Source organism: Oncorhynchus keta, chromosome 1 (genome assembly GCF_023373465.1).
Source record: "Oncorhynchus keta strain PuntledgeMale-10-30-2019 chromosome 1, Oket_V2, whole genome shotgun sequence".
Lineage (NCBI taxonomy): Eukaryota > Metazoa > Chordata > Actinopteri > Salmoniformes > Salmonidae > Oncorhynchus > Oncorhynchus keta.
In genome coordinates this window covers 73437159-73464318 of record NC_068421.1, presented here as the reverse complement: position 1 = coordinate 73464318, position 27160 = coordinate 73437159, and the positions used below count along the sequence as shown (strand labels likewise).

At 41.0% G+C, this 27160-nt stretch overlaps 2 protein-coding genes across 3 annotated transcripts in view; one reads left to right on the top strand and one right to left on the bottom strand.

Moving 5' to 3' along the window:
• uchl5 (ubiquitin carboxyl-terminal hydrolase L5) overlaps positions 1-27160 on the top strand; it is a 1000928-nt gene that overhangs the window by 47117 nt on the left and 926651 nt on the right. The gene's annotated exons all lie outside the window — the stretch shown is intronic.
• Positions 135-2812, bottom strand: LOC118392935 (regulator of G-protein signaling 21-like). Of its 2 annotated transcripts, none has more exons than XM_035784978.2 (5): positions 2618-2812; positions 2028-2097; positions 1854-1924; positions 977-1143; positions 135-787 (listed from the first exon to the last, which is right to left on the bottom strand). In XM_035784978.2, exons 1-5 carry the CDS (start codon positions 2682-2684, stop codon positions 611-613), a joined length of 552 nt encoding a protein of 183 aa, XP_035640871.1. In that variant the 5' UTR covers positions 2685-2812; the 3' UTR covers positions 135-610. The 2 variants fall into 2 exon arrangements, with proteins under 2 accessions (XP_035640871.1, XP_035640864.1); XM_035784971.2 differs by having other exon boundaries at positions 1854-1945; positions 2618-2811.

Sequence of the window (27160 nt, the reverse complement as noted above, 5' to 3'; positions counted from 1 at the left end):
GCACTGATTGTGTTGGATTGGCTTTCTGAATCCTAATGACATACACCCGTATACACAACATTGCATTGGGTTGGCTTAATGAATTCCTGTCATAGACAGAAACAACACATACATTAAAAAAATAGACTGAAACGTATTTTTCATGGCTTTAATGGCAGGTCTGACATATCCTAGTTTTCATAGACATCAGGAGAATACCATGAATTATTACAGTTAAAAGTAATGATCAATTGATAACCAATGGATAATAATAAGTTATAAAACATACATAATGCTTTATACTCTAAATAAAGTCAGTACTGTATAACATTTGTTATATCTATTATCTATAATATTAGCATATTTATATGGAGAGTATTCCACTTTATGTTTACGTTGAAAATATTTTGGTTGGCCACACCTCAGAATAAGATTAGGAGCCACTGAGCTAGATGATGAACTATTATTAGAGAGACTACAGAGCATGGGCCCTGTGTTTTGTGCTCCAGCCCAGAGTTAAACCATGCTGAACTTACATGGGCAGCTAGTTAGAGCGGAGAGAGTTGAATCCCTGTCAGCACACAGACTGTTGGTTGTTAACAGGTATTATTCTCCACCTGGTTCTGGAACCTCAGTGGGCTTCTGATGGTTCTAAAAGACCTTGATAGATTTCAGATTTCAGGAATCTGGGATAACAGTCCTTTTTCATCAGCTTGTATATCAGTCTCTGTGCCTTGTCGAAGCAGCTCAGGGTCGGCTGAGACATGCTGTTTGTAATCTCCTGCCTGGTCCCACAGTCGATGTTTATCTGGAATTGAGTAATGAATGAAACATTGCCTTTGTGTAGCCATCATGTTGGACAGAGAGAGGGACACATAGACATAATGATTGAGAGACAGCTTGAGGCGGAGAGCTAACGATTAAAAAAATGTATGAAAGAAAGAGAAATGGGGAAAGAAGATTAAGCTACACCATTCCGTCTGATGTCTTTACGTACCTGTCTGGGAGCGTCGACCTGTACAAACTCTGTGTAGATCCTTTTGGCTGCTATAGCTATCTCATTGCTGGTGGTGATGGTCTTGTACTCCTCACAGGCCAGCCAGAACAAGATGTTCTCCTCGCTGTACTCTGTCCTCAGGAACTCTCTGAAGGCCAGCTGCCCTGCTACACAGTAGAGACATAAAAAGGAGATGGTGTGAAACAGACTCACGTTCAAACAGGCAGGCACATACATGTAAGCATGGCCACTGACCATGACCTGCAGAACACAGGTTTAGTTTGAGAGAGCAGGCTAGCCCACAAAGTTGTCAAACTGGTTCAGGAAATTGACAGGGGGTTATTATAAGGAGATGCTTTTTCAAGCTCACCAACATATGTTCTGGGCTTCCATTTTTTAAGTGGGACATTTACAGTTGCAGACCAATGCAAATAAATTACCAAACAGTATAATACCTTTTTTTGCCTAAAAAAACATGTACAATGTCATAAAACATGTTTTAGATGTGAGTGAACCATTGCAGATGTCTTATGGGAGAATAATTGTCCTTTGTAGCCTACTGTTCCTTCTCAAAATGCTTAGCCTACTTATAAAGCCATGCAGGTGTGCCATTTTTCACGAGTCTTTTGGGAACACAAACAAACAGCAAACTGCATTACTCACACTAATTGCTTAATATAAATCACAGCTGGAGAACTGACTCTAATCGACACAAGACAAAATATGTACAACGACAGCCAGCTTGTCCCCCCTGACTTTAGGCTTATACTGGTACCACTTCCCTGCACATGTTTTGGTAGGACTGTATCAACAGTACCAATCAACAGTATCAATAGTAGTAGAGAGAGAGAGAGTAAAGAAGAGTACATTGTCTTACTTTTAGACTCCTGGAGTTTTTTCAGGGATTGTCGCCATGACACAACTTCATCGATGGGGGGCTTGGGGGCCCTACAAAAACAACAAAAAAGCCTAGAGACGCTTAATTTTTCTTTTGAGGATGATGATGATGTTCAAATGGTTTACATTTATACAGAACAGAATGTTGACTTACTTCCTGTACATGCCAATTCGCCTGATATCAGACCATCTAACATGAGAGAGTGATGATGGAAACAGCTGATCTAAAATGAGGGAGAAAGAAAGACAGAGGCAACAGAGAGCACAGGAAGCCTGTCTAGTCAGAGATGTTTTTTGCCCCCCAAAAATGCAAAAGCAGAACAGCAACTGGCCAGTTTCGCTATGAATTATGGGACAGAAACAGGAAATCTCATAACTTCAGCAGTCAGAATCTGCAGCCGTTTAAGAAGACACTGGTCATCCATTATGATTATTGATTCATTAATAGATAATAAGTATTAGCCAGAGAAAATTTATTTTTGACCAATCATCTATGAGCAGGGTTCGGTATCAAACATTTATTTTATACACAAATGTGAATAGAGACTACCTATCTATGAACTACTAACCACTTACAATGAAGCATAACTCATTCGTGCCTAGAAATGCAAAAAACTGAAGCAAACCAATATACTGTAAGTCAACCAACCATGTTTAGTACGGAATGAAAAGAATGTGAAAGGAGTGGTCATGTCACAAGCATTTCTCTATACAGCCAAAGCAAAGCTCAAAGCTAATACTTACAATGTATGCATATGATTGCAATATCCCTGAAAAGCAGAGTTTGTTCGTCCTGAAGATCAGCACTCATATATATGCTCAACAACTTCTGATGTTTTTCCCAGTTCTAGTTAGACTTCTCTATTATGTTCTGTTTACCCCTGTTTGCTATTCCCCTCTGGCTAGAGCACACAAGTATCCACATGTTGGGCTGGGAGGAGGATTGGCAGATGGGAGGGTTAAGAGGTGACTCAGACTTTTTATTCTGCTTTTTTACTTTGAAATTCCTAGGATGGGAATCAGGGAAGCTTGAAAAATCAGAGAGAGATGTTTGACCCATTTCAACGACACACTCTTCACCCATCACTCTCATATGAAGACAGACAGCAGAGGAGAGGAGGAAGGGAGGGAGACACCACTATCTCTGCCAAATGGGGGGGACCGAGGCAGACACTGTCGTCCCCCAGCTTTGAAAATTACTGATGACAGAACAACTGGCAGTGTAGTGAGCAAAACGAGACAAATGACAGTAACAGGGACAGAGACAGCAGAGTGTCTCTACCTGTCCACCCCTCTCCAGTACCAATGACTGATTTATGGACCCTCAGCGGGACGCTCTGGGCCAGCTAGGAGAATGAGAACAGGTGCTGTAAAACACTGCTGCTGAGACTGCTGCAGCTGGGAATCTGGCTACTCAAACAAAACCTGGCAGATCTGATCATTCCCTCCCCTGAGCCACTGTGCCATGTTCCATAATGTATGCAGGTATTTGTTCAGCCCAGCGCTTACACACCTGATTCAACTAACGTTGGACTATTTTTAAGAGCATATATTAGGTGTCTAGTGTTGAATCAGGTGTCTTACACACTGCTGTCCTCCATAACCATTAATGTTCCGTGGTTTCCCCTGGCATTTTACTCTGTGTCCAGGAGCAGATATATAACCTGGCTTAGCCCTTTTCCTATTTGTCATGTATTTGTCTTGCATTAGTTCCCTCTGAACTATTGCCATGGCAGGTGAAGGCCAGTTTATTCATTGGGCTCAGTGCTTCGGCCAAGCTGAATGAAACAGCCTTTCATCTCCCAGCCAACCTCCCTCTATTCATCCTTTCAGAAGGTGAGAAATCTCTGTCCTGTTGAGGATTGTGATGAATTCATTTGTTTACCTTTATTTATTGACCTTTGTGCACTGAAGAGGATGTGTGGGCCAGCAGGGAATGACTCAAGTATGAGTGATAAATAATGCCTGTAAAATATACTACATCTATAGTCTTAAAGCAGACACCTGCAGTAAATAATGAATGTTTTATAACACTGCATCAACAAACAAGAGATTTTGAAATGAGCTACAATGCTAAACAAAGATTTCACAAGTGTAAATGTAAACAGAAAGATATCCCTGAGTAGCCTATACCTCCTTAGACACTTTTAGGTAAACAGTGTGTAAACTTCCGGCTATTTACAGAGGCAAAAGAGACTCCCTGAAGTAGTTTGGCTCAGCTCATCTCCTGTTTTGAACAACAAACACTGCTCTCCATGCATACTGAATAAATGTTTCATTTTATTTAGAGAAATCATAACATTGCAATGATTCCTGATCAAATCTCTCTCTATTCACTCAAATTCATTCTCTCTATTGGGAGAAAATGGGAGATTGAGAAAGATGGAAAATAGAGAGACAGAACGAGATGGAGAGACAGGGGAAACGAACAAGCGATTTTAATTGAATTATTATTTTCTTAATTAATTTTTCTCATGAGAGGAGAAACAGGACTGGGATGTTCATATCTAATTCATTTGATTTGTATTCTCACAAGGAGTCATGGTGATTACCATGCCAAACTGACTGGAGAGTTGACTAGCCAGCAGCTTTAATCTCCTCTCTCTCTCTACTCTCTTCTGTTTCCTCTGTGGCAACACTACACCCTAGTTAGCCTTTGACCACACAGCTTACAGGGAGAAACCCCTGTTCACTTCCAATGTTGCAATAACAACCATATCCCCCTCTAACCCCTCCCCCCCTCCCCTCTCTCTGTCTCTCTCTTTTTCCATTTGGTGTACAGTAGTACAGTACCTGATTGAATGCATCACCCCATCCCAAGATGACATCCCATGACCACCATACCATCAGCCACTGTGGGGAGCTCTGTCTCTACTAGGATTCTCTCCCTCTCCTCTCTCCTTTGGCAGTGGGGTTTGCCTTGCACAGAGTGGCTGTGGGTCGCTGTTGCTCATGTTAAAAGCTCAGCTGGGAGGACGGCCCCCAGGACCACTGATACATGGCCTTAGTGTTTGGCTCTCTGGCTCTTTGGCTCTGTGGCAGGACATACCATCTGGTTTGGTGGGGGGGGGGGGCACTCCTGATCCAGAGCATCAATGTTATTTCTTACAAAGGTTTTACCTTTTCTCTGTCTGGGTTCCCATTTTATGTGTTGTTTTGTCTGCCTGGTTTGCTGCCGCTTTCCGGCTGTAGGTGTGTAATGAGTAATCTGGCGGCCTCCGTGGGTCTGTGTCCCTTCACAGTAACACCAGTCTGACTGCAGGCTCACCCCACAATAACAGTTCCATGCAGAGCCGCAGTACAGTACAAAGGGCTGTGGCTGTCATGAAATTTTGTCAGTCTGTGATTGTCAATCAAATAACTACAGGTGTCACCGTAATTTACCGTTAATTAACATAAACACATTTAGCATCTCGTGGCTTCCTACATAGCCTACAAGCCGTGTACCTTGGGAACATCAACATTTTAAATCAATTTAATACAGCCTACACCATCACAGTACATACATTATTTATTTTAGACAGGTCTAAAAAAAAACATAAAATGAAAAAATATATACAGTTGAAGTCGGAAGTTTACATAGTTTACATTACAAGTTTACATTCCCTGTCTTAGGCCAGTTAGGATCACCACTTAATTTTAAGAATGTGAAATGTCTCAATAAAAGTAGAGAGAATGATTTATTTCAGCTTTTATTTATCTCATCACATTCCCAGTGGGTCAGAAGTTTACATACACTCAATTAGTATTTGGTACTGAGTCACGTTTATAGGCCTCCTTGCTCGCACATGCTTTTTCAGTTCTGCCCACACATTTTCTATTGGATTGAGGTCAGGGATTTGTGATGGCCACTCCAATACCTTGACTTTGCTGTCCTTAAGCCATTTTCCCTCAACTTTGGAAGTATGCTTGGGGTCATTGTCCGTTTGGAAGACCCATTTGCGACCAAGCTTTAACTTTCTGACTGATGTCCTGAGATGTTGCTTCAATATATCCACATAATTTTCCTCCTCATGATGCCATCTGTTTTGTGAAGTGCACCAGTCCCTCCTGCAGCAAAGCAACCCCACAACATGATGCCCCCTGCCACCCCCATGCTTCACGGTTGGGATGGTGTTCTTCGGCTTGCAAGCCACCCCCCTTTTCCTCCAAACACAACGATGGTCATTATGGCCAAACAGTTCTATTTTTGTTACATCAGACCAGAGGACATTTCTACAAGAATTACACATTATCTTTGTTCCCATGTGCAGTTTCAAACGGAAGTTTGGCTTTTTTATGGCAGTTTAGGAGCAGTGGCTTCATCCTTGCTGAGCGGCCTTTCAGGTTATGTCGATTTAGGACTCGTTTTACTGTGGATATAGATACTTTTGTACCTGTTTCCTCTAGCATCTTCACAAGTTCCTTTGCTGTTGTTCTGGGATTGATTTGCACTTTTTGCAGCAGAGTATGTTCATCTCTAGGAAACAGAATGTGTCTCCTTCCAGAGTAGTGTGATGGCTGCGTGTTCACATGGTGTTAATACTTGCATACTTTCGTTTGTACAGATGAACGTGGTACCTTCAGGCGCTTGGAAATTGCTCACAATTTTGGCTGATTTTGCTGATTTCTTTTGATTTTCCCATGATGTTAAGCAAAGAGACACTGAGTTTGAAGGTAGGCCTTGAAATACATCCACAGGTACACCTCCAATTGACTCAAAGGATGTCAATTAGCCTATCAGAAGCTTCTAATCTAAAGCATGACATAATTTTCTGGAATTTTCCAAGCTGTTTAAAGGCACAGTCATCATAATGTATGTAATCCTTCGACACAGTGAATTAATTATAAGTGAAATAATCTGTCTGTAAACAATTGTTAAAAAAATTAGTTGTGTCATGCACAAAGTAGATGTCCTAACCGACTTGTCAAAACTAAAGTCTGCTAACAATACATTTGTGGATTGGTTGAAAAATGAGTTTTAATGACTCCAACCTAAGTGTTTATAAACTTAAATTGTATATATTTAAGAAGAACAGAATAGCGCACCTGTCCTTATATTAGGCCCTGATCTGGTTTTGCCATATGGCTGTGGGCTATGCTAGTTCATTTAGCAGACAATATTTGCTTAGAGTTCCATGGCATTATTTTATATTATTTCATAGTACGAAGAATGCAATTGAACAAAGCTGAAGAAAATAGAAAGGGTATTTTCTTCAATCAATTTCTGAGGGAGTGCGCACATGTGGCTATTATGTATTGAGCAGTTAAGTGGTTAACAAAGAAACAGGTCCTCTTATCCAGTGGCTTGCGAAAGTATTCACCCCCTTGGCATTTTTTCTAATTTAGTTGCCTTACAACCTGAAATTAAAATTGATTTTTTTGGGGGGGGTTTGTATCATTTGATTTACACAACACGCCTACCACTTTGAAGAAGCAAAATATTTTTTATTGTGAAACAAACTGAAAATTTGATCATGCATAACAATTCAACCCCCCCAAAGTCAATACTTTGTAGAGCCACCTTTTGCAGCAATTACAGCTGCACGTCTCTTGGGGTATGTCTATATAAGCTTGGCACATCTAGCCACTGGGATTTTTGCCCATTCCTCAAGGAAAAACTCAATTGGATTGAGGTATGGGCTTTGACTAGGCCATTCTAAGACATCTAAATGATTCCCCTTAAACCACTCAAGTGTTGCTTTATGTTTAGGGTCATTGTCCTGCTGGAAGGTGAACCTCCGTCCCAGTCTCAAATCTCTGGAAGACTGAAACAAGTTTCCCTCAAGAATTTCCCTCTATTTAGCTCCATCCACCATTCCTTCAATGCTGACCAGTTTCCCAGTCCCTGATGATGAAAACCATCCCCACAGCATGATGCTGCCCCCACCATGCTTCACTGTGGGGATGGTGCTCTCGGGTTGATGAGAGGTTTGTGCCAGACATAGCATTTTCCTTGATGACCACAAAGCTCAATTGTAGTTTCATCTGAACAGGGTACCTTCTTCCATATGTTTGGGGAGTCTCCTACATGTCTTTGGCGAACACAAAACGTGTTTGCTTATTTTTTTCTTTAAGCAATGGCCTTTTTCTGGCCACTCTTCCGTAAAGCCCAGCTCTGTGGAGTGTACGGTTAAAAGTGGTCCTATGGACAGATACTCCAATCTCCGCTGTGGAGCTTTGCAGCTCCTTCAGTGTTATCTTTGGTCTCTTTGTTGCCTCCCTGACTAATGCACTCCTTTCCTGGTCCGTGAGTTTTCGTGGGCAGGTTTGTTGTGGTGCCATATTCTTTAAATTTTTTAATAATGGATTTAATGGTGTGCCGTGGGATGTTCAAAGTTTCTGATATTTAAAAAACAACAACCCTGATCTGTACTTCACAATGTTTCTGCTGACCTGTTTGGAGAGCTCCTTGGTCTTCATAGAAGACTTGGTGGTGTCCCTTTGCGTAGTGGTGTTGCAGACTCTGAGGCCTTTCAGAACAAGTATATATATACTGAAATCATGTGACAGAACATGTGACAGATTGCACACTGTTGGACTTTATTTAACTTCTTGCGGCGACCCATCCCGGATCCGGTATCGTGACTACGGCTCAAGCTCATTACCATAACGCAAAATGCAAAAAAATATTCTTAGAAATATTTAACCTCCACACATTAACAAGTCCAATAGCTCAAATGAAAGATAAACACCTTGTTCATCTACCCAGCAAGTCAGATTTCTAAAATGTTTTACGGCGAAAACATAGCACATATTTATATTAGACCACCACCGAAACAAAAGACGAGAGGCAGCCATTTCATCAGATGACAATAATAGTACATGCCATTTATATCCATAAATCTCTGTTTACAATGACGACATTTCAAAAAATGCTACTCAAATGTCCGGAGAAATGATGATAGCTCCGACAGATAACGTCAGATAACAAGCAATAAACATGACTAAATATACATGTTCTACATATAGTTACAAAGATACACTTCTTCTTAATGCAACTGCTGTATTACATTTATTTTTAACGTTACAGAATTCGTACACTGGCTATACAATGAGACGGCGCTCAGATATTAGCAGTATGTCTCCTCTACGTTTGGAGTCCACAGAAACCCAAAATAACCACATAAATATTCCCTTACCTTTGATGTTCTTCGATCAGAAGACTTAGAAGGAGTCATACTTACCCAATACATCGTTTGGTTTCACGTTGTGTGTCTCTGTATTAGCATATGCTAACAGCTTCAGCTGAAATGCACCCAAAATGAGTTCTGATCCCGCACTCTTGCGCATCAAAACTTCAAATTTACATATTATATGTCGACTAAACTGGTCAAACTATGTGCAGAATCGAGCTTTATGATGTTTTTAGCATGTAAAACAATGATCAGCGCGAACAGACAAACCGCCTTCAATTGCTGTTCCTTGGAAAAGAACGTGCCCCAAATCTGCCGCGCGCAATAGAGTGCATGTATTGGAGAGTGACACTAACATTTTTGCCCGCCAAACGACGAGGGCTCGCGGGATTCTCACAATGAACGCGCCATTTGAAAGCAGGCATCGCGCTGAACACATACATACTGTTACCAGATCGGTAACTTTTCTCTTGACAAGAGAGAGTTTGGGAGAAAGTCTGCCCTGAGAGTTCTGCCTTACATACAGACATAATTTAAACGGGTTTAGAAACTTTAGAGTGTTTTCTATTCAATAATTATTATTATATGCATATATTAGCAATTTTGGGGAAAAATATTTTCAGTTTACTATGGGCACGCACTTCCTCCAAAGGGGGCAGTATTGAGGCCTAGTCTTAAGAGGTTAACTAATTATGTGACTTCTGAAGATAATTGGTTGCACCAGATATTATTTAAGAGCTTCATAGCAAAGGGGGTGAATACATATGCACACACCACTTTTTGACATTCTAAGGCTTAATGATGCAACTCTAATGATGAGCTCTGCTTTGTTTTTTTTGCAGGCTGCACACACATCATCAGTCTCTCATTCACAATTATTATTATTTTTTAATATATTTTTTAGGCATTTTACCCCCTTTTTCTCCCCAATTTCCTGGTATCCAATTGTTTAAAAGCTACTATCTTGTCTCATCGCTACAACTCCCGTACGGGCTCAGGAGAGACGAAGGTTGAAAGTCATGCGTCCTCCGATACACAACCCAACTAAGCCGCACTGCTTTTTAACACAGCGCGCATCCAACCTGGAAGCCAGCCGCACCAATGTGTAGGAGGATACACTGTGCACCTGGCAACCTTGGTTAGCGCACACTGCGCCCGGCCTGCCACAGGAGTCGCTGGTGCGCGACGAGACAAGGATATCCCTACCTGCCAAACCCTCCCTAACCCGGACAACGCTAGGCCAATTGTGCGTCGCCCCACGGACCTCCCGGTCGCGGCCGGTTACGACAGAGCCTGGGCGCAAACCCAGGGTCTCTGGTGGCACAGCTGGCACTGCAGTACAGCGCTCTTAACCACTGCGCCACCCGGGAGGCTCTCATTCACAATTTGACAAGCACTTGATAATGCCTTGAAATTCCCTTGTGTGGCCGTAATGCCCCCTAAAAAAAACAGTGTCTTTTGCGGTCAGTGTCCGTTGTGCCCTTTGGCTGAATATAGTCATTATAATTTAATTCTCCCAGATGCGTGCTCTGAAGCACCTCTCACTCACATCTTCTCAGATATCTCAATTCTTATTAGCCAATGCCTGTCACGTGATCGGGCCCTTCTCACATCTCAGCGCTGAAGTAGGCCACAAGTGAAGACAAACACATCAGGGATGCAACTGCTTGTCTACATATTGAAAATGTTTGAAGAACTGTCCACATTCACTTTTCATCAGCTAACAAGATGAGTAGGCCTAACAAACAGCAAAAGCACTAGTCTATGTCAATCTACTATCCCCCATAGTACAAAGGTCAACCTATTCTATTGGTCAACTTGTCCTTCTGTGCAAGAAATAAATATTCCAAACATAAACTGGGACATTTCTGGGATGCGATAGATCCCAAATTAATACAACCACGAGCATCAAACATGTTTTTAAAAGCAATGAGGCTGATGCAACAGATCAGAATGTTTAGCTTAAAATGTTGATAACGTACAATAGTTCTTCCTTTGAAAGTTGCGTCATACTGCAGCACACCTTGCGGCCTGCCGCATAATTCTATGGCACGTTATGTAAGTGTCAGCCATTGTTGCCATTAATGCTGGTTAGTGCTAGTTTGACCACTAGAGGGCATCTTTGAGAAGCATCTGACAGTCTTTAATATTGTCTGTCCTAGATGATTTAAACACTTTTTTTGTAAGAACATAGTATATGGGATTGATTTTAAGAAATGTAACTTAATTAATTTTATGACTATTATGGTGTTTCTATTCCAAAAAAACAAAAAATGAAACCCCCAGGGTTATCATTAGGAACATATGGCGCTGTACAACGTGACCGTTGTATTGTAATTCACCATATTGCAATACATTCACTCCGTTATAATAAGCTGCCATGTCTTTAACATGAAACAATAACGCAGTTCACCATAATTTGCGCATTTCCACATTATTCAGATGAGGAATGAATCTTTAGTAGATGTTTAAGATTTTCTTCACATCGGCTACGGAGAGCGTTATCACACAGTCATCCAAAACAGCTGGTGCCCTCATGCATGCTTCAGTGTTGCTTGCCTCAAAGTGAGCATAAAAGGCATTTAGCTCGTCTCTTGGTTTCCCTTTGTAGTCTGTAATAGTTTTCAAGCCCTGCCACATCCAATGAGCGTCAGAGCGGATGTCGTACAATTCAATCTTAAATTGAAACTTTGCTTGTTTGTCTGAGGGCATAGCAGGATTTCTTATAAGCATCCAGATTAGTCTTTCGCTCCTTGAATGCGGCAGCTCTAGCCTTTAGCTCGATGCGGATGTTGCCTGTAATCCATGGGTTCTGGTTCGGATATGCACGTACAGTCAATGTGGGGACGACGTACTCATTGATGAAGCCGATGACTGAGGTGGTGTATTCCTCAATTTATTTATATTTAACTAGGCAAGACAGTTAAGAACAAATGTTTATTTTCAATGACATCCTAGGAACAGCCTTGTTCAGGGCAGAATGACAGATTTTTACCTTGTCAGCTCAGGGATTCGATCTAGCAACCAATGCTCTAACCACTAGGCTACTTGCCATTGGATGAATCCCAGAAACATATTCCAGTCTGTGCTAGCAAAACAGTCCTGTAGTGTAGCATCCACATTATCTGACCACTTCCGTATTGAGCAAGTCACTGGTACTTCCTGCTTTCGTTTTTGCTTGTAAGAAGGAATCAGGAGTATAGAATTATGGTCAGATTTGCCAAATGGAGGGTGAGGGAGAAAGAACTCTGTATGCATCTCTGTGTGTGGAGTAAAGGTGGTCTACGATTTTTTTCTCTCCCCTGGTTGCACATGTCACATGCTGGTAAAAATGTGGTAAAACTGATTCATGTTTGCCTGCATTAAAGTCCCCGGCCACTAGGACTGCTGCTTCTGGGTGAGCATTTTCTTCTTTGCGTATGGCCTTATAGAGTTGGTTGAGAGCGGTCTCAGTGCTAGCTTCGTTTTGTGGTGGTAAATACACGGCTACGAATAATACAGATGGGAACTCTCTTGGTAGATCGTGCAGTCTACAGCTTATTATAAGGTACTCTACCTCAGGCGAGCAATACCTCAAAACTTCTTTAATATTAGACATCACGCACCAGCTGTTATTTACAAAAAGACACATTCCCACCCCTCGTCTTACCAGGGGTGGGAATGTGTCTTTTGTCTCTGTTCTGCCGGTGCATGGAAAATCCTGCTTTCTCTATATTACCGTATCTCCGTTCAGCCACGTCTCAGTGAAAAATAAGTTGTTACAGTTTAGTGTCCTGTTGGTAGGATAATCTTAATCGTTCATTCCATTTTATTGTCCAATGATTGCATGTTAGCGAGAAGACTGGAAGGCAGTGGGAGTTTACTCGCTCGCCTCCGGATTTTCAAAAGGAAAAGAGGCCCCTTTTCCGGCGTCTTTTCTTCACGCAAAAGTCATGGATCTGGGCCTGTTCCATTGAAAGCAGGATATCCTTCTCGTCGGACTCGTTAAAGGAAAACTGTTTCTTCCAGTCCGCGGTGAGTAATCATTTTTCTGATGTCCAGAAGTTATTTTTGATCATAAGAGACAGTAGCAGCAACATTATGTACACAATAAGTAAAAAAAAATATGTTATTGATCTATAATGAAATAAACATCTGCAATTTGAAAGAGTATTTTTTACCATTATTTTATAAACGAAAGCATAATGATGTTGACGAAGAAGCCACATTTGCCTTGGGGTCCATCCCAGTTGGTATTCTGTGGAACCATGTGTTTTTTCGGTGCTGCCCGTTGTCCAGCCCCACGTATGGTTGTATGCTCTGCAAATACACGTTCACATTTTTAGTACACAATTATCGATTTACATTTATTTTTAAGAAAATGCACTGAAACCAAAATACCCCAAGTTTTGGTGATCCTCTCAGCTCCGGCTCATTTTCAAGTCCTCTGGTGGTTACAGTCTAACCCTGGAATGGGTAGCACAATAGAAAGAAGCTGCAAGCTATGTCTGTAAGCCGGAAAAGGGCTCGGACCAAAACACACTGCTGCCTGGGTTTGCATTGCAAATGAGGGCATAAACTGGGTCAAGACGCCAACAGAGTAAATAGACCTTTATGTAGTAAAATAAAGGTTAAATAAAAATAAATAAATGACCTACAACACCTACAGTATACAGTGCCTTGCGAAAGTATTCGGCCCCCTTGAACTTTGCAACCTTTTGCCACATTTCATAAAGATACATAAAGATATAAAACTGTATTTTTTTGTGAAGAATCAACAACAAGTGGGACACAATCATGAAGTGGAACGACATTTATTGGATATTTCAAACTTTTTTAACAAATCAAAAACGGAAAAATTGGGCGTGCAAAATTATTCAGCCCCTTTACTTTCAGTGCAGCAAACTCTCTCCAGAAGTTCAGTGAGGATCTCTGAATGATCCAATGTTGACCTAAATGACTAAAGATGATAAATACAATCCACCTGTGTGTAATCAAGTCTCTGTATAAATGCACCTGCACTGTGATAGTCTCAGAGGTCCGTTAAAAGCGCAGAGAGCATCATGAAGAACAAGGAACACACCAGGCAGGTCCGAGATACTGTTGTGAAGAAGTTTAAAGCCGGATTTGGATACAAAAAGATTTCCCAAGCTTTAAACATCCCAAGGAGCACTGTGCAAGCGATAATATTGAAATGGAAGGAGTATCAGACCACTGCAAATCTACCAAGACCTGGCCGTCCCTCTAAACTTTCAGCTCATACAAGGAGAAGACTGATCAGAGATGCAGCCAAGAGGCCCATGATCACTCTGGATGAACTGCAGAGATCTACAGCTGAGGTGGGAGACTCTGTCCATAGGACAACAATCAGTCGTACATTGCACAAATCTGGCCTTTATGGAAGAGTGGCAAGAAGAAAGCCATTTCTTAAAGATATCCATAAAAAGTGTTGTTTAAAGTTTGCCACAAGCCACCTGGGAGACACACCAAACATGTGGAAGAAGGTGCTCTGGTCAGATGAAACCAAAATTGAACTTTTTGGCAACAATGCAAAACGTTATGTTTGGCGTAAAAGCAACACAGCTCATCACCCTGAACACACCATCCCCACTGTCAAACATGGTGGTGGCAGCATCATGGTTTGGGCCTGCTTTTCTTCAGCAGGGACAGGGAAGATGGTTAAAATTGATGGGAAGATGGATGGAGCCAAATACAGGATCATTCTGGAAGAAAACCTGATGGAGTCTGCAAAAGACTTGAGACTAGGACGGAGATTTGTCTTCCAACAAGACAATGATCCAAAACATAATGCAAAATCTACAATGGAATGGTTCAAAAATAAACATATCCAGGTGTTAGAATGGCCAATTCAAAGTCCAGACCTGAATCCAATCGAGAATCTGTGGAAAGAACTGAAAACTGCTGTTCACAAATGCTCTCCATCCAACCTCACTGAGCTCGAGCTGTTTTGCAAGGAGGAATGGTAAAAAATGTCAGTCTCTCGATGTGCAAAACTGATAGAGACATACCCCAAGCGACTTACAGCTGTAATCGCAGCAAAAGGTGGCGCTACAAAGTATTAACTTAAGGGGGCTGAATAATTTTGCACGCCCAATTTTTCCGTTTTGATTTGTTAAAAAAGTTTGAAATATCCAATAAATGTCGTTCCACTTCATGATTGTGTCCCACTTGTTGTTGATTCTTCACAAAAAAATACAGTTTTATATCTTTATGTTTAAAGCCTGAAATGTGGCAAAAGGTTGCAAAGTTCAAGGGGGCCAAATACTTTCGCAAGGCACTGTATCTACAAATATTTTCATCTCAACATGTAGGTCTCCTGATTTAAACCTGATCGAACTTGTTTGGCATCACCTGAAAACATTCATCTGTAACTCTGCCAAGACTAGAGTACAAGCAAAGAAGGCCATCAAGAAGTTTTGGCTTGAGAAAGTGATGATACAATTCTCCCCCTACCCTCCTTCTATTGTCCTGCTAATAGCTCATAATGGGTGGATGGATGGCTTCTTTTCTATTCCAATGTATTCAAGGAATGTATTAATTGCAGACATTTACCATTCTCATTCTCAGGCAGGATACGTTGTTTGCAGAGTTCACAATCTCCTTTTCATGTCCTTGTTTAAAAAAATACCGATATTTTGGAGATGATTTTGTTTTCAAATAATAGAAAGTGAGTGGTTGTAATCTGAATAAAGGGAAAAAGGCCATTCTTGAACATGGGGTGAGACAATAGGCCCTTTTAATTTTGTCTGGCTTGCCATTCTGTTAGATTCAAATTCTCAGAGTAAAAAACTCAATGGACAGTATGAAAGCTTAACCAAGTTTAATTCTTCTCAGAGGGTGCCGTTCCAAATAAAATTGAATATTTTCCTCATAATTTAAACAGGTCGTTCTCTGCCTGACAAATGTATTTACAGCTTCCAAAAGCATAATCAGTGCTCTAACTCCCCCTTGCGGTGGTCTGGAGCAATGAAGCAGTGACGCAGGGTAATATACTAAACCACAAATTAACTCTAAGTCCGTGGCATAATCTCTAAACTTTTAATTGAGGAACCACACAACGGCGCTTGACCTACTTATCGAATTTCGAGGCGCATATTGAAGATGTTGGAAGAACTGTCCACATTCACTTTTGTCAGCTAACAAGATGAGTAGGCCTAACGAACAGCAAAAACACTAGTCTATGTCAATCTACTATCCCTCATAGTACAAAAGACCACTATCATACATGTCATCAATGCACTTAAATAGCGAATCGAGGACGCTTTTCCTGTGGTTCATTTTCATGCCAGCCAGGTAGGCTATACTCCTGTTGTAAAGATAAGCAATTTGCTTAATATTAGGAAAGTTGAGCAATAAATATAGTAGGTAAGTGTCACATTCGTTGTATGGAGGAGACCAAGGCTCAGCGTGATAAGAATACATTCTTCTTTTAATTAAACACTTAACAAACTAACATGACGCTACAATAACAAGTGCTGACAGGCAACTACACATAGACAATAACCCACAAAATACCCAAGGAATATGGCTACCTAAATATAGTCCCCAATCAGAGACAACGATAAACAGCTGCCTCTGATTGGGAACCAATCTAGGCAACCATAGACATATAAACACCTAGATATACAACAACTCCTAGACATACAAAACCCCTAGACAATGCTAAAACTACACAAGCCACCCTCGTCACACCCTGCGCTAACCAAAGATACGTAACTAAGGTCAGGGAGTGACAGTAAGCCTATTAAAAGCTGATGGGATCCTACTCTTTTTAATAGAGGCCATCAAAACTCACTATTCTCACACAATTACATAGCCTATATAAATATTGTGCAATATAAGCTCATGGTCTGTCATGAAGTGTTTGATTAGATTTTTTATTACATTTGCATTGATGTCAGAATGATTAGAGGAACAATAAATTGCTGAGTATCAGGCAGTTAGCACGTTTGGTAGGCTACTAATGACCATCAGCATCATTAGAGCTTGGAAAAGCCTAGTTACCTTCACTAAACATTCATGTACAATTTGACTGCGGTCATGACTTGTGACCGCCGGTGTGGCGGTAATAAGGTCACCATAACAACCCTAACAATACCCCTGTTCAACACAGTCTTTGCTGTTTCTGTACTTGTTCTCTGTAATGGTCTTCTCACCACAGACCATTGTGCCTGACATATTCACGGACACAAACGAGACAAAGGAAAAGTATTTGATAATTTTGCATGACAAGACAACAGATGTTTTTTTTATGTATTTTTTATTTAACATTTTTTTAACCAGGTAGGCCAGTTGAAATAAGGCAAAATAATTACAATTTAGCAATTAAACACTGGAGTGATAGATCTGCAGAAGGTAAATAGAGAGAAACTAGGGTGCAAAAGAGCAACAACAAAAAATAACAATATGGCGACGAGGTAGTTGGGTGGGCTATTTACAGATGGGCTGTGTGCAGGTGCAATGATCAGTAAGCTGCTCTGACAGCTGATGCTTAAAGTTAGTGAGGGAGATATAAGTCTCCAGCTTCAGTGATTTTTGCAATTAGTTCCTGTCATTGGCAGCAGAGAACTGGAAGGAAAGGCCACCAAAGGAGGAGTTGGCTTTGGGGATGACCAGTGAAATATACCTGCTGGAGCATGTGTTTTGGGTAGGTGCTGCTATGGTGACCAGTGAGCTGAGATAAGGCGGGGCTTTACCTAGCAAAGACTTATAGATGACATGGAGCCAGTGGGTTTGGCGATAAATATGAAGCGAGGGCCAGCCAACGAAAGCATACAGGTCGCAGTGGTGGGTAGTGTATGGGGCTTTGGTGACAAAACTAATGGCACTGTGATAGACTACATCCAATTTGCTGAGTAGAGTGTTGGAGGCTATTTTGTAAATGACATCGCTGAACTCAAGGATTGGTAGGATAGTCAGTTTTACGGGGGTATGTTTGGCAGTCAAAATATTGTCTGAGAGGATAACAGAACTGATATAGCAGGCGAAAACCTGAGGAAAATCCAATCAGGAAGTGCCTCTTATTTTGAAACCTCTCTGTTCCTATGCATGCTTATTCTGCATTTAAAGGGATATCAACCACATTCCTTTTCTATGGCTTCCCTAAGGTGTCAAGAGTCTTTAGACATATTTTCAGGCTTTTATTTTGAAAAATTAGCGAGAAAGATCACATTGCGTAAGTGGATAGGTGGGGGCTCTCAGAGTGAGTTTTGCACATCAGAGTAAAGCGGCCATTGTTTCTCCCTGTCCTATAGAAAAACCTACACTCTCGGTTGATATGGTATCAAATATATATTTTAAAAACAACCTGAGGATTGATCATAAAAAACGTTTGACATGTTTCTGTGGACATTATGGATATTATTTGGAATTTTCGTCTGCATTGTCATGACCGCTCTTTCCTGTGGATTTCTGAACGCGACAAACAAACGGAGGTATTTTGGATATAAAGATAATCTTTATGGAACAAAAGGAACATTTGTTGTGTAACTGGTAGTCTCGTGAGTGAAAACATCCGAAGATCATCAAAGGTAAACGATTAATTTGATTGCTTTTCAGATTTTCGTGACCAAGCTACCTGATGCTAAGTGTACTTAATGTTTTGTCATGCGATCGATAAACTTACACAAACGCATGGATTGCTTTCGCTGTAAAGCATCATTTCAAAATCTGAGACGACAGGTGGATTAACAAAAGGCTAATATTGATTTCATGAATATGAATATTTTTTAGTAGTATTATTTGACTGTGGCGCTATACTATTCAGCGGTTGCTGATGACAATTATCCCGCTTAAGGGATGGGTAGCGTCAAGAAGTTATTAAGAGCAGTTGGAGGCCACAGAAGGAGTGTTGTATGGCATTGAAGCACGTCTGGAGGTTTGTGTCCAAAAAAGGGCCAGAAGTATACAGAATGGTGTCGTCTGCGTAGAGGTGGATCAGAGAATCCCCAGCAGCAAGAGCGACATCATTGATGTATACAGAGAAAAGAGTCGGCCCGAGAATTTAACCCTGTGGCACCCCCATAGAGACTGCCAGAGGTCCGGACAACAGGCCCTCCGATTTGACACACTGAACTCTATATGAGAAGTAGTTGGTGAGCCAGGCAAGGCAGTCATTTGTTAATAAACGTTAATAAACACTGTCGTTTCCCAATGACTCTATTATAGTGTGTTTGCTTCAGCTGTGCAGGAGAGAGTGAGTGAAAGCGAGAGAGAGAAAGAGACAGAGAGAGAGATGGAAAGAGAGAAAGAGACAGAGAGAGAGAGAGCAATAAAGACACAGAGGACTGGAGAGAGAGGGATGGAGAGAGAGGCAGAGAGACACTGAGAGACATTGAGAGATGAAGGTCCTTTGTAGTTTGTACAAGGAAGGTTGTCCTGTAATCCGCTGGTTTCTTCTACTCCTCTCCTCTCCAGTCTGCTGCCTGAAGATGCAGATCAAGTCATGGTAATGATCTTCTGATTGAGTATTCATCAATTATTACACCCTTGTTTTCTTTTTAATTATGCAAATTATGACTAATTACCTTGACAATAATGTAGGCCGCCAGTTATTATGAGCTGTGGAATGGTACAATTAGCGTCAAGTTTATCTAATGGTGCCATGTATAAATAATATTTATTAGTCTGTGTGAATGTATAGTTTGTATAGTTATTGTGGGAGCAGCCATTACTTTCGTCCTCCTCACTGAAGCTTACAGGAAGTAGGAAGTCCATGTGATTAATGTCTGGGAGGAAGAGGATGGACAGAAACTCTTCATCAACGAGATTACCTCCGTTTACATTCTACATTATCAACAAAATGACTAATACGCAACGCATGGGCAAATAATGAACGTCTTCTGGGCTCTTTCATCCTGAAGTAAAAGCAGCAACACTGGCTTATTCTCTTGGGATCTCTAAAAGTTTACAAAAGGCTGGCATATGTCAATGACTTTATGGCTTTCCTAACATATAATTTTGTGTTGAAATGTTCTTGCAGTAGCCACCTGCGATATTAGGCATATTTTTCCTGAGGGCATAGAGTTTGTACATTTCTTGTTCTTGTAAAACAGAGATTTTAAAAAGCACCTACCTCTTACAAGAGCTGCTGGAGGATTTTCCACGGATGCCAATACCCCCACATCTAATCTTGTCTCACCCATGTCTCTCTGAATACAACTTTAGAATTTTGTTTTGATGGGACTCTGTTGTACTCATATGACCTTTGTTGCAATTCAATTTCATCATCATCTGCACTAGCTTTTATGTTTTCACTTTATTTGTTTGTGTCAGCAGTAAATGTCCATTGAAAGGGCCCACGTCAAAGCCAAATTCATTTTTCAATGGGTCCTGTCGCTCACAATGTTTCTCAAGAAATAGGAAGAAAGCATCTCTTTCTCTTTTCCATTCTTTCTTGTACTGTTACAGACCTTCTCCCAGGGTGTAACCCTTTTGTGTGTCGCTCTATATAGCGAGGCCCTTTTCTGCAGTCAATGACAAAAAGTGCCTTCTTTGGCCTCATGAATGGAATGTTATTTTTCATAATTAATAAAGATGTTTTTTTTATACGACTAAAATCCAATGTTTCTATGTCAAACTGTTTTGTTATATTTCAGTCTTCTGTGAAGTATATAAAGGGCAATATTGGGATGCAATCTCAAAATTGAATACATTTCAACTCTATATCTGACATAGCACAGGTGTGTTTTTTTGTAAGCCCATAACCATGTGTGTGAGGTGGTGTATACTTTTCCTTCAAAGAAGATTTGTTTAAGACGACCAAGAATCACTCTGTGTGACCCTGATTTAGCCCACTGCAGTAAAAGGTTAGTAAGTACACCAGAGTGAAGAGCGAGAAAGTGGAGGGGGGTAATGGTAGATTTCACACCACAAAAGCTTTATGGTCCCTTTCCTTTTGACAAGCACTAGAAGTGCTTAGGCCTGTCCTGGGGACTAAATGCGTCATTTAACGGACAAAGGGATGAGAGAGAAGAGAGAAGATACAACATGTGGGCAATAACACATTATTTTCTCTTTCATTAGACCCTCACAGCAGTGTGTTCTGTGGTCTTACAATACAGACATGATAAAGGTGAATAACCATGACCCTTGATCCACCTTTGATCCTCTTGGTAACTTCGGGATCTGTTCGCTGTTGCTGCCAATTTAGTGATGGATAGGCTGTTGTTTTTATTTACAGGACACAACACACAACACACATCATGAAGAATATTTATTTCATTCCACAATACTTTAATACAAGGCTGTGCAATCTTACACACTTGCTTGCAGGGTTGCCCACCTCTTGCCTACAGTGTTAAATGCAGAGACACTGAGAGCACCACGGCAAGGATCTTCATCAGTCCTCCTGTCCTGGTCGGGTCAGAATGATGAGCAGATCTGTGTGTCAGTTTGTAGCGCACTACATGTTGGCGTTCTGCACTCCAGTGCTCTGTGCTCTCCACACTTCACTGTGGTCCTCTGTTCGTAAACTCTTTGACAGAGCCCTACTAATGCTAGATAGCTAAATGGAGGATCCGACACTCATGCACGCATGCACACACGTACGCACACACGCACACACAATTTCCAACAGTGCTCAGGTCTGCAGAGAGTGGCAGAGTTCTTTCAAGCAGACTATTCCACAGCAGTTCCGATAAGGCCATGCCATGTAACAAAGTAAACAAAAACCACGAAAATAAAATTCTATCTTTAATGAAATGTTAAGTATTTGCTCAGCATGCAAGCACATGCACATGCACACAAAAACAAAAACACACACAAATGCACAAACATTTCATAGCTGTTTCGAGATGTTCACATGTTTGCAGGCTGTGATCACTGGAGCTGAAACTTATGCATATTTATGTGTATGAGTTTGATGCATTTTCCATTGTTTGTTTGTGAAATGTGTAAATTGGCCAACCTTTAGGTATGCTGCGTGTTTCCCAGACTGTAAAACCAAGAAGAAAGGGTGACATTTCGCCCTATAATTTATCTGAAAACACCAGTATGGTTGATTGACAGAGCTTGTAAGGGCCTCCTATTTTTCCAATCAGTAAAGTAATCATGGAGGAAGCCTCATGGGTTAGCCCCACGTAATCTAGTCATGGTGGGCTGATCATCATCTGATAGAGGAGAGATTGTGGATGCCTCTCAGATAGGCTCTCAGCAATTGGGAAGTCTCCTGCTGTCTTCATTTTGAGAGACTGTGAATGCATGCATTTTATAGCTGAGTATGTGTCCTTAAAGTTTTTTGTCAGAGAGTCAAATTTAATAGAGTCCCCTGACCTGTCCTTGGACATAAAAGTGATTTTAGACCTTGTAAAAATAGGAGACAGACTCAGAGGACAATACTTTCAGTTTTTAGAATAAGATTGGACACTTATTCAATTACTCAGGCTATAGATCGGATGGAAGGAAGGATGGAAGGAAGGAGAGGGAAGATAGTAATGGAGGAAGGAAGGAAGGAAAGAAGGGAGGAAGGAAGGAAAGAGGTGAGTAATGGAGGAAGGAAGGAATAAACAAAGGGAGGAAGGGCTAAGGCAAGGTAGGATCCTTTTGGAAAAGGGACATTGTTTGAGCCACATGGAAAATGCATCAAGTGAGGACATCTACAGGTAACTGCCAAAATAAAGGAAACACCAACATAAAGTGTCTTAAATGAATAGGTAATTGGGCCACAACTTGCCCTATTAAGGCATGACCCCAAGCACGATGAGATGTTAATTGTGTTAAGGTAAGCATCTGCTTTCAATATACATTGTATCCCTAATTGACTCAAGTGTTTCCTTTATCTTGGCAGTAACATGTACATTGTATATACAGTACACTGTATGACAGATCCAAGTTCAGCTTATAGATAGATCCATCAGGCTGGTGGAATATGTAAGCCTCTTAAGCCATCTTGATTGGCCCCCCTCAGACTCAGACAAGACATGAGATGAGATTGATAGCTAATCCTAATGTCTGTCCCATCACCCAATGACACTGTGCTCACTTCAGACAGGTCTGCCCGCTCTGCTGATGAGGCCTCATCCCCAGTCACTCTGCAAATGATCAAGCCCATTAATTTTCTTTGTCTTTCAAACGGGACCAAATCCTCATCCATCACAGGAAGCTTTGCCATAATTCACCAGCTATTTTCTCTGGCTGACCTGAAATAGCCAAACTGGCCTGGGAAGATAAATGGGAACATGATTCTTCCTCATGCTTAGTCCATAGCAAAGAAACAAGGCAATGGGCATCATGATATTAATGCCCACGTCAGGAGAGGAATATACAACAATAAACATTGAAATTCTTCAAAATACATCAAATCTTGGGCATAATGAGTCTGTGTCTTAAAGGCATGGAAACACATATGCTTCAAATATGATATTGGCCATTTCAGCGCAAGCGTTTAAATCATATTTCATTCCTGGCACTCCCTTCGTCCTGCCCAGAACCAGTGTATTCCCAAGGGCCAACAGAACTGAACAGCGGCAGACGGAAGGCAAGCGAAGCAGCCACACACCCTTGCTCTCTCTGCACACACCAGCTTAACCAGACACACAAACTCTCTGAATGGCAATGCAATATTAGCAAGCTTCCATATTTAGAGTAACCGCTTGATGCCTGAATTGTGTGAAAATTGGAGAGGTCCAGAGTTTGCTGTACCAATTATCGGGGGTCTGGTAACCCCTACTGTATGTACCCTGTAACGCTAGCTGGAGAAGAAAGTGATTCTAAACTGGTTGGCCTTTCTCTAGGCTAACTGGGCCGTGGTAAATGATGTCCCAAGGAAGTGTTTTAATAACACAGAGTTTACAAGACGCTGAACCTGTGGGATGAATGAGTCCTACGTCACCTGGGTTCTGGGTCACTGGCTGATAAGTAGGTGACTGCTGTATGGGAGGGAGTGAAAGACGGAGGGAGGAAGAGTGGGAGGGAAGAAACGGATGGAGAGAGGGGAAGATAATTGATATATGTCACCAAACTGTAATCTTGGCCTGTTATTTTTGCAGTCATACTTTCATGGACAGAATTTCAATGTATGAGTTCCTCTACAAAATTATGACCATCCACTATACTACCTATGATGCATTTACTTCCTGCTGTTCCATTGGCTGCATTTTGTTTATTAGCCTTATATTCAATAGCTCCCACAGTCTTACGTCAGAATGTTTATTCATGTTCTCAAACGTCAAATTTCGAAGTTGTTGCAAACGTCAAATTGTTTAAAGCTAAGTTTAGGCATTAACTCTGAACTCTTTAGGTTAGACATTAACTCTGAATGGTTAAGGTAAGGATTAAAGTTTGGGATAGGCTTAAAACAGAAATCTCAAAAATAACTTTCTTTGCCTGGATTCAAACTTGATGTTTGGAATCAGAGGCAGATGCTTATACCCATTCCCCAACCCCATCCACGATGCCATAGCAAAACCAAAACCTACTTGAAGATAACAATGCTCACTGGATGGATGTCGAATACGGACTTGTATCACAGGTGACCTGGCTGTTACATTAGACTTCTGACAGCTTGGAAATTATATAATAAATTTTTATCCCCCACCTGGGGAATTCAGCTGTTTCTCTTTCACCCCATCTCTCTTCTCTCTCTCTCTCTCTCTCTCTCTCTCTCTCTCTCTCTCTCTCTCTCTCTCTCTCTCTCTCTTTCTCTCTCCTTCTTTCTCTCACTCTCTCTCTTTCTCATTCTCTCTCTGCTTTACAAATGCACAGAGAAACACAGAGTTAGGCGAGGCAAGCGGTGTCTCTCTCGCTGTTTCAGACTGAATGTATCACTAATAAATGTACCCCTGCCTCAGCCTCTCTGCGTTTATAAAAATGCTCAGCACAAATCCAGACAGGAAAGTATTAGAACTTATTACTAGCATTTCCACATGTTTAGCAATACCCCTTGATGATCTGCGGGAGTTATGCCTGCTTTTAGATAAATAGACTGTTCTCACTATCAGTTGACCTTTGTGTCTTTGTCTGTTTGCCCAACATGAACATAATGTTATGATTGTAACTTGTTTATGCGCGTTGTGAATCGGCTATGAGGAAACCGGCAGTAGCAACATCATGGTGCAAGCTCCAATCCCTCAGAGAGACAGAATAAGATACACAAGGCTTCACAGGAGATGTTAGCTACTATAGCCAGCTTTTCGGCACCAAAATTATGTTATTTGCCATTGCAGTTAGTGGATAATAATTAACTCTTTATTCGGATTGGTGAATGTTAAGCAGTTAGTCTACACATGTAAGCAATAGCCATACTATTTATGTCCTAATATGAACACAAAACTCTCTGATAATTGATAAGCTATATGAGGTCAATGCTCTTTATCAATCAAGGCAGGCTCATCCAAGGGCAGACTATTGAAAAGTGAACGTTTTCCTTTAGATTCCTTTAGAATCAGTCCCCCTGTTCAATACAGGACCAGACAGGAATCTACGGGGAACATTTCCTTATCTTATCTGTTCCTACACAACATTTTCAGCATATTTAATCAATAAAACCACAGCTATACATGTTCAGTAGCTTTATTTGAGTTGGTTTGAAGTGATTCAACTGCTACTTTTTGATTTTCAAATCATTCTTGGGCCCTGGAGAGATTTCTGCCCAGGCAGATAAGCGATCTGTGTGACAGATAGCGTGTGATGTGATGTGTGCCCACAGCTTTAAGCTGACTCTTTGATAGACACCTTACACAATTTCCCAAGGATTGATGTAAATCGAAGATGCGCTGCCTCCCTGGAATACCTGCCTACAGCTCCTGACGATGTTATATTTACGGTAATCTGAGCTACACAGTTATGCATACGGTATTGTATTGAACACTGCATACTATTACACACCGCATAGTGTATGCATAGTCTTAGGGGGATGGAAAAGTTTGAAAGTATATAGAAATAACTGGAATTGTGCAATACTTCTTTATGACTAGATCAATCCTCAGGTTCATGTAGCATGGAAGGCCTTGAGTTATGGATTCAATTCCTGATAAATACATTTTTGTCATACTATTTCTCTATTTCATTCTATGTGTTTTTTTCTCTCTTCATCCTCTCTTTCTTGATGACTTTTTTTCTCAGTGTAACAATGACCTACAGTAAGGTTAGAAATACAGATCTTCTCGTGATCTACAGCCCCCTAAGAGGAGTAGAAGTCTGTCCTGTACTTATTGTATATCAAATCAAAAATGTATTTGTCTCATGCACTCATGCGCCGAATACAACAACAGACCTTACTGTGATATGCTTACTTACAAGCACTTAACCAACAATGCAGTTTTAAACTAAAGTCGACTCATTTTGTTAATTGGTTCACCCTTGGCAGTTCTCATCTTTCACTAAACTCTTTCCATTGCTACCAGTCTGTTCAAAGCAGTCCTTGACATCCACCCTGACAGGCAGAGAGTTGAGTCTTCAGTCGGGGTAATTTCTGGTGGCCTTCGATGTTTACAAAATAGAACAAAATGTTGCAAAGGGCAAAGTGAATGAATTAAATGAATATTTGAATAATAACTACATGGATAAAGTGTGAAAATGTTCTGCTTTGCTAGAATGTATGAACCCATAATCCATTTATTTTACACAGAGGTGAAAAGTGAAGCTTTAAAAGACAAAACAAAAATGTGGTTGGATAAATGCCACCTCCAATCAATGTGTAATTGCTAATTGTTGCAAGCTTCAACTTACAGTAGTTTAAACCCATTTGTGAATTTTGTGTAATTATTGCAAGGAGAATTGCAAGAGAAACTGCGAGGGAAACACTATGGAAAGCAATTGGTGTTTGACAAAATGCCACTATTACATAAATATTTTCTCCATAATTAGCAGTGTTGAGAAGAATGTGTCTCAGGATGCAGCGATGTATGGTATCTAACACTGCCATCTAGAGAGCTGGGCTCTTCTCTCCAGACATCAGCTATCTCTGTGCACTGCTGCATTTTCACTCTGTCAGCTGACATCTGCCACACTCCTTGTTTGTTAACCATGAGGACTATTTTGAGAAACAGAGAATGTGACGGGATATAAAGATAACAGCTTGACTTTTTGTTGAACGCAGCATCCACAGTGCTACGTGTTTGAATGTGGTGATGATCACACTGCATATTTAGATCTTTAAATAACTAATGGATGGAGTCTTTGTGTAGGCACAGCTGTATAGTGTGTTAGGGATGGTACTGTGGTAGTGATATAT

What these genes read in the sequence shown, in the direction of transcription:
- LOC118392935 (XM_035784971.2), bottom strand. Translation starts at nt 2,684, where the DNA reads ATGAGTGCTGATCTTCAGGACGAACAAACTCTGCTTTTCAGGGATATT. An exon ending in TGCAATCATATGCATACATT is followed by an intron (nt 2,098 to 2,617) that starts GTAAGTATTAGC and finishes CCCTCATTTTAG; the next exon opens with ATCAGCTGTTTCCATCATCA. An exon ending in AAAACTCCAGGAGTCTAAAA is followed by an intron (nt 1,144 to 1,853) that starts GTAAGACAATGT and finishes TCTACTGTGTAG; the next exon opens with CAGGGCAGCTGGCCTTCAGA.